The sequence below is a fragment of the Nycticebus coucang genome, chromosome Y, assembly GCF_027406575.1.
Source record: "Nycticebus coucang isolate mNycCou1 chromosome Y, mNycCou1.pri, whole genome shotgun sequence".
NCBI classification, from domain to species: domain Eukaryota; kingdom Metazoa; phylum Chordata; class Mammalia; order Primates; family Lorisidae; genus Nycticebus; species Nycticebus coucang.
The window spans coordinates 450,779-468,379 of NC_069805.1; the positions used below are offsets into that span (position 1 = coordinate 450,779).

General features: G+C 42.5%; 2 protein-coding genes across 4 annotated transcripts in view; one reads left to right on the forward strand and one right to left on the reverse strand.

Annotated features, from left to right (window-relative positions):
* Positions 1-17,601, reverse strand: part of LOC128579199 (probable ubiquitin carboxyl-terminal hydrolase FAF-X) — a 294,928-nt gene that overhangs the window by 141,023 nt on the left and 136,304 nt on the right. The window lies entirely within an intron of this gene.
* On the forward strand, positions 1,197-3,794 carry LOC128578957 (myosin regulatory light polypeptide 9-like). The gene is made up of 2 exons (XM_053581294.1): positions 1,197-1,366; positions 3,372-3,794. The coding sequence occupies exons 1-2, from the start codon at positions 1,197-1,199 to the stop codon at positions 3,595-3,597; spliced, it is 396 nt and encodes a 131-aa protein (XP_053437269.1). The 3' UTR covers positions 3,598-3,794.

Sequence of the window (17,601 nt, forward strand, 5' to 3'; positions counted from 1 at the left end):
TCCCTAGTGACAATGAGTCCAAACCGTTTAAAAAGTTCTTAATCAAACATTCAATCTTTATAAAGAGCAAACGTATAGAAACGTTAGTTCGATTTGAAAAAACAATAGCTTTCCCGGTGACATAATTTCCTCTACAAAAAAATATACAGCATGCGTTATCTATAAGCCTTTAAGTTCAAAAACCTTTTCGAAAAACTATTCAAACACCTGTAGGACAGACGACACAGCGCAAAAACTGGGTAACATTATAATCTAATTCTATAAAATCTTTATTATAAATGATCTCATTTTAAAAATTCCGGTGTAAATTCTAGCTTCCGTAGAATGGTATACAAATTACATAAAATATAAGTCCGTGAACGGTAATACAATTTTAAGATAACAAAAAGCACCTTTATAAAAAATACTTTGTCAAACAAGAAAATCACTAACAAATTCAGACACATTCGGGAAAACGAGTAAAACATTAATGAGGCAGATCCAAACTATTTTGGAATCGATTTCCTTTAAGCACCTTTCAACATCTCTAGACCCCTCAGTAAAGTGGGGATGGAAGAACGTGGAAGGTGAGTAGGAGGCAAAAACGTGGTTAACGCTCTCAGGCTAGCTGAGAGTTAGTGCAGATGGTGAACGAGAAGTATATTTAGATAGCCAGGCATAGCTGGGGCCTAACTCTTCTTTTAATCGCTCCACCTCAGTAATGGCGTTTGGTGTCACGTTCTACCACTCGGTTTCGGAACCACGGAGAACAGGACCCGGAACAGTTAGCTCCTGGATCTGACTCAGATCCCAGGAACCGTAGGGAGCGCTCCAAGTCAAGACAAAAGCCTCCGCGGTTCCATTCCACCTCAGACAGTACGAGAAAGGGAAACCTGGCGGGGGTGGGGGTGCGGCCATTTTTTCTCACAGTTCAAAACACACCAACATCAGCATCAACCACGCCTGCCCAACGGTCCCAAGCAAGAAGCCCCACCGCCTGAGTGACGAAAGAAAGTAATGAACACACAACCACAATCTCTGCCCTTGCTACTGTCACTAATGTTCAACTGCTGATAAAAGGTAGATGCGGGTATTTAACCCACCACTTCGCAGCCGTCTCTCCAAAACCACAACACAAGGGAGGCAGGAACTCAGGCTCAACATTGGGCTCCACAAACTGCCAACAAAATAAGATGGCTTGACTCAGGCCTACGTGCATGAGGAAGACATTGATCAAGAGTATCGGATCAAGAGTATCAAAAGGATCATCTGCCCTTTGTAAAAGGTGGTCACAGATAGTGTACTGTTTGTCAACCCAGGGACGTCCTCTTACCTCTTTTCTTTTCGCGCCGGAGCTGGGACACTCGCCGAACTCAGACTCCGAACGGTAAGTTTCTCCTGCGTCACCTTCTTCCGTAACTGCGGATTCACTTGGTTGCAGTTTCTGGCCTGGTTTTTACCTTATCACTCCTGACACTGACAACAGCACTAACACCTAAGATGATCAATACCCGAGAAGGCGCGGTGGTAGTCAGGGCGAACCACTACAGGCCCTGGTAGCGGCGTTCGCTGGTAAGAGCCCAGCGCCCAGGACCGGGGAAGGGGGATTCGGGGAGGAGAGATTGTGTCTCTTGTAGTCTACTAGCCTGTCCCCTTCAATATGGCGGATCCGACAAACCGAAAAAGAAAAAAACCGCCAGGCCAGAGGTAACCGCTGCGGCGCGGACTCCCACCAGCCCCAGGGGTACCCGGATTCTCTGAGACTTAACCCCTGTTAGGCCCCGCCCCCTGACCTCTCAGCCGCGCGCGCCTGCTCCGCCTCTACTGTTGCCTTTTCTTCTGCTCTTCCATTTCTACATGGTCTTATCCTTGGAGGCAGTGAAACTAGTAACATCGTAACATTGAGCAAGGGAAACTGGGCCCTGAGTGTCTTGTCTCAGTATCTGTTTAAGAGCAATTACAACCGGGCGGCGCCTGTGGCTCAGTCGGTAGGGCGCCGGCCCCATATACCGAGGGTGGTGGGTTCAGACCCGGCCCCGGCCAAACTGCAACCAAAAGATAGCCGGGCGTTGTGGCGGGCGCCTGTAGTCCCAGCTACTCGGGAGGCTGAGGCAAGAGAATCGCTTAAGCCCAGGAGTTGGAGGTTGCTGTGAGCTGTGTGAGGCCACGGCACTCTACCGAGGGCCATAAAGTGAGACTCTGTCTCTACAAAAAAAAAAAAAAAAAAAGAGCAATTACAACCATCCGCTAAAGACTGACCCAGAAAGCCGTACCTGCCCGGAGGACCAGGATTCCAATCCCTAATCCTTTTGGGTTCTGGACTTGAGTACAGAAAGAAATGACGGGAAAACGGGCAGGAATGCATAAGGAAATTATTATGGCTGCAAATTTGGTATACACTCGAGGCTGTCGGGGTTTGGGTATGCACTGGGAAGAAGACAATGCCAGACTGGCACTTTAGGGCCTGGAGAGTATTAATCGTGCGTTGCAGAGCTGTGTTGCTCTGGCAGGGTCATTTGCACCTTGGTCTTTTTTTTTTTTCCAAGACAGAGCCTCAAGCTGTCTAGGACAGTGTCTCTGCCCTACGTAGATTGTCTGGCTTCACAGCTCACAGCAACCTTCAACTCCTGGGTCAAGCAATTCTCCTGCCTCCGCCTCGCATGTAGCTGGGACTACAGGCGCTCATCACAACGTCCAGCTATTTTTTGGTGGCAGCCATCATTGTTGTTTGGCAGGCCCGGGCTGGATTTGAACCCGCCAGCTCAGGTGTATGTGGCTGGCGCCTTAGCCGCTTGAGCCACAGGCACCGCTGGTTTTTATTGCACTATTACTGCACTGTGAATGAAAAACATCACTTACCTTCCGTTTTTCCTGAATTGACAATAGAGAAAAAATGTGGGCCTGGATGAAGGGCTCCTGAGACTGTGCACTTACTGTACTGCAGCTCCCTTGAGACTACAGATTGCCAGGTGTAGAGGTGGGAATAAGTGAGGTTGTGTGGGATCATTTACCATCCCTATCAGGCCATATAGGAGGGAAAAGCCTGTTATATCTAGCAATGTATGTTGTGTTGATCATTTTGGGATTGTCTCTTAATCTATTAATGTGGGATGTTTCCTTACTTGATTTTCATATGTTAACCTCGTGTTCCTCTGATAAACTCTTAGTGTACAATACGTATTATATATTGCTGATTTGGTTTGTTAGTATTATTATATTTGTTCACTTTTGTATCCACATAGCAGCATTCCGGTACAATTGTAGGATTGGCAAGCAATACTTATTACCCTATTGTTCTGTTTTTTTGGCAGTTTTCAGGTTAGAGGGTAGTGAAAGCGGCAGCTAGAAGATGCCTGAGGTGGTTGAAATTCTCCCTCCCTCACCCCCTGCAGGGATGTAACCACTATCACATCTAGCAAAAAGGCAAAGACCAACACCACCAAGGGTTTTCTTCAGTATGCAACATCCAATGTATTTGTCATGCTTGAGAAGTCACAGATTCAGAAGTTCAAAGAGGCCTTCAACATGACTGATCAAAACAGAGATGGTTTCATACACACAGAAGGTATGCATGATATCCCTGCCTTGCTGGGGAAAAATGCAGCTGATGAATGCTGAATGCCAAGAATACAGGTGGCTCTGAAAAGTGTTTGGTAAAAAGTTAAATGGCACAGGTGCAGAGTATATTATCAGAAATACTTTTGCTTGCTTTGATGAAGAAGCAACTGGCACCGTTCCCATGATTACAGGAGAGAACTGCTGATAACTATGGGAGGTCAGTTTACAGATGAGGAAGTGGATGATTTGTACAGAGAAGCACCTATTGACAAAAAAAAAAATTCCAATTACATTGAGTTGATACTTTTCCTTAAAAATGGAGCAAAAGACAAAGGTGACTGAAAAGAACTTCAAATTCCAGGCAAATGTTCCTTGTTGGCACTTTCAGCATTTCTGAGATTTTTCTCTTAGAACTTATTGTGTCTTAGAATCTATTGTGTACAAGGCTTGCTTTTCCTGTTGTATTAATTCTCAGTCAGTGGGGGATATGTATTTTTATAATCAGATTGGCATTGTGACTCTTCATCACTTTCAGAATAGAAAATACCACAATTGGGCTGGGCACCTGTGGCTCAAGCAGCTCAGGCGCCAGCCACTTACACCTGAGCTGGCAGTTTTGAATCCAGCCAGGGTGCCAGACAACAATGACGACTACAACCAAAAAGTAGCCAGGCGTTGTGGCTGGCGCCTGTAGTCCCAGCTACTTGGAGGTGGAGGCAGGAAAATCGCTTGACCCGGGCAGCGCCTGTGGCTCAGTGAGTAGAGCGCCGGCCCCATATGCCGAGGGTGGCGGGTTCAGGCCCAGCCCCGGCCAAACTGCAACAAAAAAATAGCCGGGTGCTGTGGCGGGCGCCTGTAGTCCCAGCTACTCGGGAGGCTGAGGCAAGAGAATCGCTTAAGCCCAGGAGCTGGAGGTTGCTGTGAGCTGTGTGATGCCAAGGCACTCTACCAAGGGCCATAAAGTGAGACTCTGTCTCTACAAAAAAAAGAAAATCGCTTGACCCAAGAGTTGGAGGTTCTGTGAACTATGATGCCACAGCACTCTACCCAGGGTGACAGCTTGAGGCTCTGTCTCCAAAAAAAAAAAAAGAACGAAAGAAAGAAAATACCACATTTTAACTTTACCAGCCCCTCCCTCCTAATAACTGCAGTCTATAGAGTTAATATATTTTCTCAGTGAAGGTTATACACTTGATTTTTTCTGAATTATAATTACACTTTATAATAAAATTAAAAAATATATTACCCTGTGAAGTTTTGAAAATATACATTGCTATCCTTGGTTTTCTACACAGAAAATATTTAGAAAGGTTAAGTGCTTATACTGAAATAGTAAGTGAAGAATGAGAATATACTAATCTCTACCAAAGTACAAATTATGCTCCACACATGCCCTCCATGTAATAATATAACCACAAGATGCCCTGGATCTTATTCCTGCCTCCTATGCCCGCCTTTGCTTCTTTGAAGGGGCTTGATAGGTGATGTCTACACTTAAACCACTTTTTTATTTTTGGTCAATATTTTATTTTATAACATGACTCCTGTAAACTTCACAGCTCAGTTTTTACTAAATCATAATCCATAGTAAGAATACATTATACAACAGTACACCAACACACATGTGTACTAAACAGCCAAATAACCACCCCACCAATCCAATGTAGGACACTGTTAGATCTGAAATTTTCTTTTACCTTACTTTATGCTATGTTTGCTTATTACTCTAGAGGGGGTCCTGATAGAAAATACTAAATTTTGGATTGACACCTATAGCTCAGCAGCTAGGACGCCAGCCATATACACCAGAGGTGGCAGGTTCGAACCCAGCCCAGGCCTGCCAAACAACAACAACTATAGCCAAAAAATAGCCAGGCGTATGGCAGGTGCCTGTAGTCCCAGCTACTTGGGAGGCTGAGGCAAGAGAATTGCTTAAAGCCTGAGACTCTGTCTCAAAAAACAAACAAAAAAAAACAAAACTAAATTTTGGAATAAAGACACAGGACTTATATAATAGCAGAACAAGAGCATAAGGACTTTGTTATAGCAGAACAAGCAGCATATGTTAAGTGGGTACTCTTGCTTCTTAAATCCTATAAGAGTGATGCAAAAGCATACATAGGAATGCTGCACAATGTTTGCTTCACTGAACAATGAGCATGGAAATTCCACTGTTTTTATACTAAAGCATAATCAAGCCTGGTTTTTGTGTGTTGGAAGGTAGGGAAGTATATTACCTTATCTCTCAAGGTTATTGAGACCTTAACTTAAAGAGTTGTCAGGGTATTGCATTGTTGGTATTCCCAGGAAGGTATATGAAGAGTGCAAACTAATAGATGACTTTCTTTTCCAACAAATACTGCTAAGACCTGAGAATTAGGCTCTTTTCAGTTTTTGTCTTCCCTCACATATTTCTCTCCCACCAACTAACAACAATTCTGACTTCTATCATCCCAGATTAGTTTTATCTGATTTTGATATATAAAATGGAATCATGCAGCACATAAACTTTTGTTTCTGGCTTACTTCCTCAATATTAATCTGACAGCTTCATTGATATAGCAGTAATACATAAAATACCAGGACATAGTGATCTAATTATTCCTGATGGACATCTAAGTCATAGTTTTTTTCCATGTCTTTTGGTAGATAGTATGTCCTTGTTTTTATTAAGCATACGACTATTAGTGGAATTCCTGGGGTTTTTCAAGTATGCATGTTTACATTTAATAGATAGTGCCTAATAATTTCTCGAAGTGGTTATATTTATTTGAATCATAAATTTGCAATTTTTTTTGTATTTGAGCTGCAAAACATTGACAATTTTATATGAGTCTGTAACTTATATCTCCACCAGCAGTTCTATATAGGATTATTTAAATTGAACTCTCCAGTAACTCTTTTCCTCCTGTGCTTCATGAGATTATCCATTAAATACTGATTCCAGCATGGGCCTGGACTATACAACTTCTCAATTTTGACACCTTCTACTCAATGTCATAGAAAATGAGGAAGAGTTTAAATGATAGATTTAAGTGGCATAGTATAAGACTTCAAAGTTCGGTGCCTGTGGCTCAAGTAGCTATGGCACCAGCCACATACACCTGAGCTGGCGGGTTCGAATCCAGCTGGGCCCGCCAAACAACAATGACGGCTGCAACCAAAAAATAGCCAGGCGTTGTGGCAGGAGCCTGTGGTCCCAGCTACTTGGGAGGCGGAGACAGGAGACTCACTTGAGCCTAGGAGTTGGAGGTTGCTGTGAGCTGTAATGCTTTGGCACTCTACCCAGGGTGACAGCTTGAGACTCTGTCTAAAAAAAAAAAAAAGACTTCAGATTAAAATTAATAGTCCAGAGCTTCCTTCTCAGTTTCTTTGTTTAGGTTTTTCTTTAATAAGTTCTGCATTTAATAATGCTTCTATAGTGGGTGGCACCTGTGGCTCAGTGAGTAGGTTGTCAGTCCTATAAACTGAGGGTGGCAGGTTTGAGCCCGCCCCGCCAAACTATAACAAAAAAATAGCTAGGTGTTTGGTGGGTGCCTGTAGTCCTAGCTAGTACTCTCATGGTACTCTTGCTTCTTAAATCCTAGAGGACTCTGTCTCTAAAAATAATAAAATAATAATTTTATTTAGTACTAATAATAGTACTTCTATATTTATTAGGGCAAAAACCAAAATTACTTTACAGTTTTAATAAAAAATTTCTGCTGCCAGAAAAGATATATTTATTAAAATATTTATCAATCTCCTACTACAAAACTGGTTTTATAAAATAGGTAGAAGGAAATACTTTTGCTGTAGGACGACAAGACCCAACGGAGAGAAAGAGCACCCAAACACCACGTTTATAAGAGGAAGGGCTTTATTCACCAGCCGGGAGCTTACAGCATAGAAGAATTCTAAATGGCTGTGCTCCCCAATTGCCTTGGTCTTTCCCTTTTTATTGACAGTCAAAAAGTTCCACAGGTACCCTTCTCATTGGCCAGTTTGAATCAAGCGGGAGATGCTATTCCCGCCCCCACAGAACTACAGGATTTCTCCACAGAACTTGGAAATTTCCAAGTTTCAGGAAGTTAAGTTTACAAATTCCCAAGAACTGAGTCACCATTGAGAGGACCCTGCATGTGTATCCTTATGTTCTCCTTGCGAAGACCTGTTCTCCTAGACATCACCCTTCTTGTCTATCCTCTCTCACTTTCAGAATAATGGCATGAAGAGTTTCGCAGACTCCTTGCTTAGTAAAACAACCATACTGGTGAAAGTTACAACAAAAAAAATTGTGTGCCTCCAGAAACTGCTGTCCTAAAGTATACAGCAAATGGAGAAACATTTATGAAAGCAAAACTTGTAGATCTGGAGAGATATTTGTTGTAGCATTTGAACCAGGCCCTCAGATTCAACATCTTAGTTCAGGGAAATGTATCCTAAGCCCCAAGACATCCTCACATCTTTGTTCCCATGCTAGTGTTCTCTACCAGAGAAGGTAGACACCTGCTTTTCTTATCCATTGAACACCACATTGCAGAAACTCATTTGAATAAGAGTAGCCAAGAGGTATAGGACTCTCTGTTTTGTGCAAGATGGAAGTCTACCTGAAGTGTTGCAAACAACCATACAAATGATGGTCAGAAAAGTGTTGGCTGTACTAATACAGGTGACTAAAAAAATAAGTCTTTAAGGCAAGAAAAATTTACTAAATATAAAGAGATGTATTTTATACTTCCATCAGAAAGTTAAAAAACTTATAAATATATGCACCAACAATAAAGGCCCAAAATGCTCAGAGCAAATCTGACAAAAATAGACAATTCAACAATAATAGTAGGAGAATTTAAATCCTACTTTTCTTTTTTTTTTTTTTGGTTTTTGGCTGGGGCTAGGTTTGAACCTGCCACCTCTGGCATATGGGACTGGCACCCTACTCCTTGAGTTAGAGTAACTAGAGAGAAGATTAATAAGGATATGGGAAACCTACACAACATTGAAGCATCTAGATCTTAAATATCTATGGAATACTCCACCTAGCATCATCTGACACATCCTTCTAAAGCACGTTTTCAATAAAAGAATTGAAATTGTACAAAATATATTATTTGTGAAATTAGACATCAATAAAAAGGGAAATTCAAGAAATTAAATAACACGTTCCTGATAATAGATATAGCAAGAAATCATAGTAGAAATTAGAAAATGCGGGCGGCGCCTGTGGCTCAGTCGGTAAGGTGCCGGCCCCATATACTGAGGGTGGCGGGTTCAAACCCGGCCCCGGCCAAACTGCAACCAAAAAATGGCCGGGCATTGTGGCGGGCGCCTGTAGTCCCAGCTACTCGGGAGGCTGAGGCAAGAGAATCGCTTAAGCCCAGGAGTTGGAGGTTGCTGTGAGCTGTGTGAGGCCACGGCACTCTACCAAGGGCCATAAAGTGAGACACTGTCTCTACAAAAAAAAAGAGTAAAAAAAAAAAAAAAAAGAAAGAAATTAGAAAATGCTTTCATGTAAATGAAATAAAAAATACAACATACCAAAACTTGTAGGATGAAGTTAAAGCAGTTTATAGAGGGAAATTTATACCTGCAAAATTTATATTAAAAGGGAAGAAATCTCAAATCAGTAAGCTATGTCTAAACTTAACATGAAATAGAATAAACTAAACCCAACAAAGCAAAGGAAGGAAATCATATAAAAATTTGAGCTATAAATAAATTTACTTAAAAACAAAGCACGGAGAATAATATGAATGGATAAATAACAGAAAATAGAAAAGCAATAAGGAAAATCAAGGAACCCCCAAATTTCATTCTTTGAAAAAAGTAAATCCTTTTTCTAGACAAACTTAGCTAGACTAACCAAGAAAAGTATTGAGATGAATCAAATTTCTAAAATCAGGAGTGAGAGAAGAGAGGTTATCAAGTAAAAAAATTTTTTTTTGTTTTTGCAGTTTTGGCTGGGTCTGGGCTTGAACCCTCCACCCACAGTATGTGGGCTCATGCCCTCCTCCTTGAGCCACAAGCGCTGCCTGGAAAAAATTTTTTTAATTATAAAAATTTATACTATGGACAATTGTATGCCATTGGATGAAATTCCTAGAAAGGCAAAAACTTCTGAACTAACTCTAGAAAATATGGAAGATTGGAATAGACACATAACAAGAGTAAATACGTATAATAAAACTTCTTTAAAAAGGAAAGGAAGTCTGAAGACTTTACTTTTGAATTATACCAAATTTAAAAGCAATTCATTGTCTTCACAAAGTCTTCTATAATAGAATTGATAGGAGAATGATTTGAGAATCAAGCAGCCCCCAGAATCAGAAGGGAGGTTCATAGGGATACTGGGACTGCCACAATAGGAGTTTCAGGGGTAAGATCAAAGGTGTTAGCAATTGAGTATCTTTAATTTACACTCTGAATGAAGGCAACTTTCTCAAAATTTCTTTTAGAAGCTTGTTAGGTGTCATGAGAGTATGTCTCCTATTTGTCTCATTCTAAAGCAAATTTCTTCATCTGGGATGATAGCTATAATCCCTGCCCTTTCAAAGGCAGACAGGATAGGATTGCTTAGCGTCCATAATGACATCCTTGGGTTTCATAGTGAATTCTGGCTATTTGCTAACTATTTACACTCATAGAATTCTAGGTGTACCATGTCTACTCATGGCTGTGGTGCTGACCTGTAAGTGCTAAGCCAGCAAAGGTATCTCTTTTTGGGGTTGCTTTTTGTGGTTTTTCTTTCTTTATTCCACTATGCTACTTAAGTACAAATGTCTGAACTAACAGTATTTGTCACAGGTGAAGGAGAAGGTTTACATCTGTAAAATAGGAATGATTTGTGAAATATGCAAGTTTTTTAGACTTCTATTTAATTTTAATTATTTTTTCTTATAGATATTTTGTTTAACTGAGCTGAAGAGACGCCTTTATTTCTTGGCTGGAAGTTTTGATGGCTTATATAATCTAAGCACTTCATGCTTAATGAGTAAAAAATGTGAAATAAAAACCTAAAGATGGGAAATAGATTTCCATCTATTTGCAATACATTTTAAGGTTAATTTCTAATTATTTTTGATTATCTTTAAATGCTGGGATATATTGTGTTTAAAATAATCATAAAATATTTTAATCTCAGTTATTTGGAGGGAATTTTAGTGAGTTATTTGAAGGTTTCTAGTGTTTAGTGTAATAACAGGGTTTTGTTTTTTTGGGTTTTTTGGTTTGGGGTTTTTTTTTGTTTGTTTGTTTTGTTTTTGAGACAGAGTCAAGCTATTGCCCTAGGTAGACTGCTGTGGCATCACAGTTGACAGCAACCTCAAACTCTTGGGCGTAAGCTATTCTCTTGCCTCAACCTCCCAGGTAGCTGGGACTGCAAGCACCCGCCACAATGCCTGGCTATTTTTTGTTGTTGTTTTTGCTGTTGTCATTGTTGTTTAGCAAACCAGGGCTGGATTTGAACCCTTCAGCCATGGTGTATGTGGCCAGCACCCTAACCACTGAGCTACGGGCGCTGAGCCAGGGTTTTTTCTTTTTAATTTGTTTTGGATTGTTGTTTGTTTCTGTAACTAGTTTGCTGTTATCTTTTGCAGTATAGAATTTTAAAGTTAACTTGCTGCCAAGAAAATCCTTGTTATTGATTCAGGGGGTGCCTCAATGAAGGAGAAAAGCCCTCTGAATGCATAAAGTGAGTTCTTGGCTTCTCACTACAAAGAATTAAAGTGTGAGCCAACTGGGAACACAAAGTTTATTGAGAAAGGCAGACAACAAATCTTACTTCACAGAGTAGTAATTCTAATTCTAATCTGCTGAGAAGATGCATCATATGATTCTGATTTTCTTTTTTTTTAATTTGTCAAGATCTGTTTTGTGACTTCAGATATGATCAGTCTTGGAGAAAGTACTATATGCTGCTGATAACAATATATTCTATAGTTATGCTGATAACAATAGTTTTGGATAGAATGTTCTATAACTATGTTAGGTTCATTGGATTTAGCATTTGGGTTAAGTCCATTTTTTTCTTTATTTATTTTCTACTTGTTCTTTTATAATTTCCATTTTTTTGTGGAATTTTTTTCTATTGTTTTGTGTTGAGTCTGTGTGTATACTTGTGGTTTAGTTGTGTTTCCTAGAGGTAATACTCGAATTGTTCTTTTTTCGTCTGTTCAGCCAATATTTGAGAAGAGCATTCAGACCATTAACATTAAGAGATAATGTTGATTTGTAGAATATTGATTTGTCCACTTTGGGGGATAGTCCCTTATTGCTCTTCTCCCCTCACTTATGCTATTGTTTTACTAGAGTGTGAGTTTTGGTGATATTTTCTGGTGATTTTACAATTATGGGCATGTGCTGTACTGATTTGTGTATAGTGTATATTTGTGAATACTTTGAGGGTTTCCTACAGAGTAGTTCTGGTCATGGAGAATTCCCTCAAGTGTTTGCTTGTCTAGAAATGACTTAATTTCTTCATAAATTGTGAATTTAGTTTTGCAAAATGTAAAATTCTGGATTGGCATTTGTTTAGTTTAAATCAGTGGTTCACAGCCTTCCTAATGCAGCGAAACTTTAATGTAGTCCAAAGGGGTAGCGACCCACAGGTTGAGAACCGCTAGTTTAAATCAAGTAAAGATGGGACCCCTAATCTCTTCTGGTTTGTAAGGTTTCCACTGAGAAGTCTGTGGTTAGCTAACTGTTGGGTTTTCCTTTCGAGGTTTTATGATGCTTTGGTTTTGCTGCTTGCAAAATTTTTTCTTCATTTTAACCTTTTCAGGTGGTTTTTGCTGTGGAGGAATTGCTCTGGCATGGAACACCTAATGGAGATGACAACGCAGCTACCTAAGTCTATTTAGATATTGGTCATGAGTTACTGGGCTATGTGCACTTACTTGAATCAACTCCAGAAATAATGGCTAATCAAGGCTGTGAGTTCCTGATTGAAATGTTGATTTTTGAGGAGGTCTGGTGGCCCAGCAGCAATTGTGAAGACTTAATGGCGGGATCTTGGAACCAAAGCACAACTCTGAAGTCTCAGAGATAGAGTGCTGGAGTGGTATGAGCACTGAAGCTACTGAGGCAGAACCTCAGCCTCAGGCACAGTGAAAGCTTCAGAATGGGCTTTAGCGATTATAGAGACTTGTCACACATATTGGGGGCTGTTGCATCAGTGTGACAGGGCAATGCCCAGTTGCTCAGACAGGGGTTTGTCTCAGCAGCTCAAGGAATGCATAGGTGGGTTAGAGCTGCTGGTCATCCAAGGTTCTTCCCCAACTCCTAGCACCCATTGAGACAGTCACCCAAGGCTTTCCACGTAGTTCTTGTGGCCTTCAAGGCTCTTCTTCTGTTCATATCCCATGGAGGGAAAGAGGCATACCTAGCTTTCAGTCACAAGGTGCAATATTGGGAAACTTCCATTCTCTCTTTTCCCCACCCATCTGGTCTAGTGGGAGTGATGCAAAGACTATTAATGGAAGGCAGAATCCCAAGAGGGCCTAGCTTTGTTCACCAGAGTGGTCACAATGGCAGCCATCATTCATTTACAAAAACCCAGGGTTCTGGCAACAGAATTCTGCTGAGCTGTTCTTCAGTACAATGTGTGCACAACTCATCCCAATCAGCCCAGAGGTCTTCAGTGGAGAAGGAAAATGTCCCCAGCTTGAGCTGCTTGCTTAGAGGTTTGTGGGGAGAGACCTGCCAGAGTCTGCAAGAAAGAGAGGAGGTCAGTCCAGGGATGAAGTATAGGCTTTAATTTTAAAGGAACAGAATGGAATCTGACCAGATATCAGCTCTACTCACAGTTTTAAGGGACTTTGATTAGGGAGTTGGAATGTTGGAGGGAGAGATGAGAGGTGAGGGAAGTCATCATTGCTGCAGAGTGAATGATACTGTGTCTGTGCATGAAGGCCTTGTCTCTAGTGCCAGCCAGCACCATGGTAGGAGGGGTTTCTGATGCTTCCCAGGAATACTGCTCCTAATGCTTTTCAGCAGGGTAAGGAGAGGTTGCTGTGACCATGCCATTTGGTCTCTGACTTGCTTCTGTCACTAGCTGTCCCCCCAGGATGACTATACTGTCAGGGTCATGAGAATTTAGAAGAGTATGGGTGTTGCTGGAATCATGCAGTTTGGTTTATGGCCTGCTTTCCTTCCCTACCTTCTCCCAGATAGCTGTACTTTTGTCAGGCTCCTGCGATTTCTTTCCCACAACTGCAACTTTTATTCCCCTAAAAAGCACTGCCCCCTCAGGCTGCTTCTATTCTGCTATCTTCACCTCTTCCTACTGTGAAGTAGGACTGTGAATCATATTGGTACCCCCAGCTTAATCTCTGAGTTGTGGAGTGGTTCTTGTAAGAATTGGCCATACCCGGTTTGATTGAGTCAGTAGATGTTGTGATGGGCTATACAGTTGTTTGCCCTATTAGTGGTAGATACTTGCAGGAAAGAACCAACCATGGATACTTAAGAGAAGCACTTGAATGCCCCAGGCAGAGGGAGGTGACCTGTAGTTCCCCAGGGATTGGGTGTTCCCCACACCGAAGAGCAGAGGCTGCGTGGTGATAGGTCAGGCGAGCCTGAAAAGCTCTGAAAGTCTAAGCAGGGTTCTGAGGTCATTTCCCAGGCCACCTGGAAAAGCTGCTGCAAAATGGGGTGCTGAAGTGTCTCCAGTGAAGGTTTATGTTGTTTTGAGGCTGGGGTCTATCTGTCAGACTGAAGTAGTTCTAGTGCGTCCATGAGTGTGGAGGATGCAGCTCAGGAGGCTCTGCCATTTCCCAGGGTGAGCTGTGCTCCCTAATGTATTTCTCTTCAGAGACCCAACTGGCTGCAAAGGAAGCAGGGTACAAATGCACCAAGCAGGGTGCATTCTTGACATCTTGTTGCTTGAGCCTTAGGGTAGCTCTGTCTCTGAAAAATTTTTGCCGTAGCCTTAGCTTCCATTTAAAAAGCTTCTTTCTGGGCAGCGCCTGTGGCTCAGTGAGTAGGGCGCCAACCCCATACGCCGAGGGTGGTGGGTTCAAACTCAGCCCCGGCCAAACTGCAACAAAAAAATAGCCAGGCGTTGTGGCGGGCGCCTGTAGTCCCAGCTGCTCGGGAGGCTGAGGCAAGAGAATCGCGTAAGCCCAAGAGTTAAGAGGTTGCTGTGAGCCATGTGACGCCACCGCACTCTACCCGAGGGCGGTACAGTGAGACTCTGTCTCTACAAAAAAAAAAAAAAAAAGCTTCTTTCTGCTCCTGAGATCTGCTGCCATCCTGTCTTCTTTTTTTCTTTTCTCTCTCTCCATCCAGTTATGAAAGACCATTGGAAGCCAGATTTAGAATTCTACTTGTGGAGTCAGAGACTCTTTTACAAGTTTTTGGAGTTTATGCCCAAGATCAGGGACTGAGTGGGAGATGAAGTGTGCTGCCAGGATAGATTGCTCCTCCTTAATGTCAGGATCTAAATTGGTAAGGAGGCAGTTGAAAGAGACATCTTATTGGGAAAGTGAAGATGGTGAGAGCAGGCAGTAGGTACATTAAATTAAAGGCCAGCAAACTTGTATACCTTTAGCAGGGCATAAAGAAAACACTGAAAATAAAAGTAAATCAGTGAAATATCCCTCCTTCTGGCCGTCTTCCAGGCCAAATTGAGTTCCCTGATGGGTTCTGGGACGGGATACCACCTCCAGGTCACTTCCTTGGTAAGTCGCTCCCTCAGCTCCCTTTGTGGAGCTGATGGGATTATGGGAATATTGTTCACAAAAACCTCATCAATCTTGCTTACAAGGTTACATTGATCATCCTCACCCTGGACTACAAACTTTTTTTTTTTAGAGACAGAGTCTCACTTTATTGCCCTCAGTAAAGTGCTATGGTGTCACAGCTCACAGCAATCTCCATCTCTTGGGCTTAGGCGATTCTCTCACCTCAGCCTCTCGAGTAACTGGGACTCAGGTGCCCGCCATAACACCCAGATATTTTTTGTTGCAGTTTGGCTGGGCCCGGGTTCAAACCTGCCACCCTTGGTATATGGGACCGGTGCCCTACTCACTGAGCCACAGGTGCTGCCCCTACTACAACCTTTTTAAACAAGTGCCTGACCTATTTTTCTCTGTCTGTCTTTTCTTTTTTTTTGGCAGTTTTTGGCCGGGGCTGAGTTTGAACAGCCACCACTGGCTTATGGAGCCAGCGCCCTATCCTTTGAGCCAAAGGCACTGCCCTTTCTCTTTATTTTTTTAATCATCAGAAGAGTTATTTCTTTTCTTGTATATCTATTTCATAAAGACTTATTTATATATGTACATATGTAATTTTATCTCATTTTACTGACTTTTGACAAAACAATTCAAGCTGTAAAATAGTACTCAGAGCCCAAAACATACATAGGCTAAATGGTGTTACTGTAGAATGTTAACTTTGTATCAGTCAGAGAGTGGCCCAGTCAGACAGGATTCATCCCAATGGACTTTCTTCCAGGTTATACATATACAAACAGACAAATACTAGGTGTGTATACAGAGATAAAACTGTCAACATAGGGAATCTTGTCCATTTTCTCTGATCTTTGATAAAGAAGTTCTAGTTTTTAAATAGTATAGTAATCCAAGGTTCCATTTGATGGCCATTTATTTTTACTTTTAAGATTGTAGGGCAGCGCCTGTGGCTCAGTCGGTAAGGCGCTGGCCGCATATACTGAGGGTGGCGGGTTCAAACCCGGCCCCGGCTGAACTGCAACCAAAAAATAGCTGGGCGTTGTGGTGGGCGCTTGTAGTCCCAGCTACTCGGGAGGCTGAGGCAAGAGAATCGCTTAAGCCCAGGAGTTGGAGGTTGCTGTGAGCTGTGTGAGGCCACGGCACTCTACCGAGGACCATAAAGTGAGACTCTGTCTCTACAAAAAAAAAAAAAAAAAGATTGTATAAGTCCAGGCCATGTCACAGCAACAGAGTCATATATGGGCATCCATAAGATGACCAATCAGAATTGAATATCACCAAACAATCTGTCCTCTGTAAGTGACAACTGATCTACTCTAGTTGGTCTCCAGATAAAATATGTCTAAGTAGCCAAATGGGAACTCAGCCAGATGGGGAATAAAGCCCTGTGAACTCTGACCCATGTGCAGAGCCAGACAGGGAATCTGACCTCTATGCATAATTAGATGGAGACTCTAACCGCTGTGAAAAGCCAGATGGGGCTCTGATCCCTGTGAACAACAGCCAGATGAGGATGCTGAGCCCTGTGCACAGCCACATATGGACTATAAACACTGGGCATAGCCTCAAATGGACTATGAACACTGTACACACCCAGATGGGGAAGGTGATCCCTGTGCACAGCCAAATGGGAACTCAGACCACATTGCACAGTCATACAGGGACTCTGAGCCCTCTAAAAAACCAGACAGAGACTCTGACACCTGTGAAGAGCCAGATGGGGACTCTGACCCTGTGAACAGACATACAGGGACTCTGACCCCTCTGAAAATCAGATGGGGACTCTGAACCCTGTGATGAGGCAAACAAGGACTCTGACTCCTGTGCACAACCAGATGAGGACTCTGACCCCTGTGCACACCAGACAAGGACTCTGACTCCTGTGCACAGCCAGATGGGGACTTTGACACCTGTGCACAGCCACAAAAGGACTCTGACCCCTATAACAACAAGATGGGGACTGTGATCCAGGGGCACAACCAGACAGGGATTCTGAACCTTGTGCATGGCCAGGAAGGGACTCTGACCACTAAACAACCAGAAGGGAACTATGACCCCTGAGAACAACCACATGGGAACTCAGGCACATGTACACAACCCTGTGGACAGCCAGGTGGAGACTCGAGCCCTGACACAACTGGACGGGGAATCTAACCACTGCGAACAACCATATGGGGACTCTGAACATTGTGCACAGCCAGATGGGACTCTGACACCTGTGCACAAGCAGAAGGGGGCTATGACCCACATATCCAACCAGACAGGGACTCTGAACACTGTGCACATAACCCTGGGCACAACCAGACAGGGACTCTGAGCCCTGTGATCAAATAGAGGGGGACTTTGACCCCTGTGAACATCAGACAGGTACTCTGAACCCTGTGCACAGGCAGAT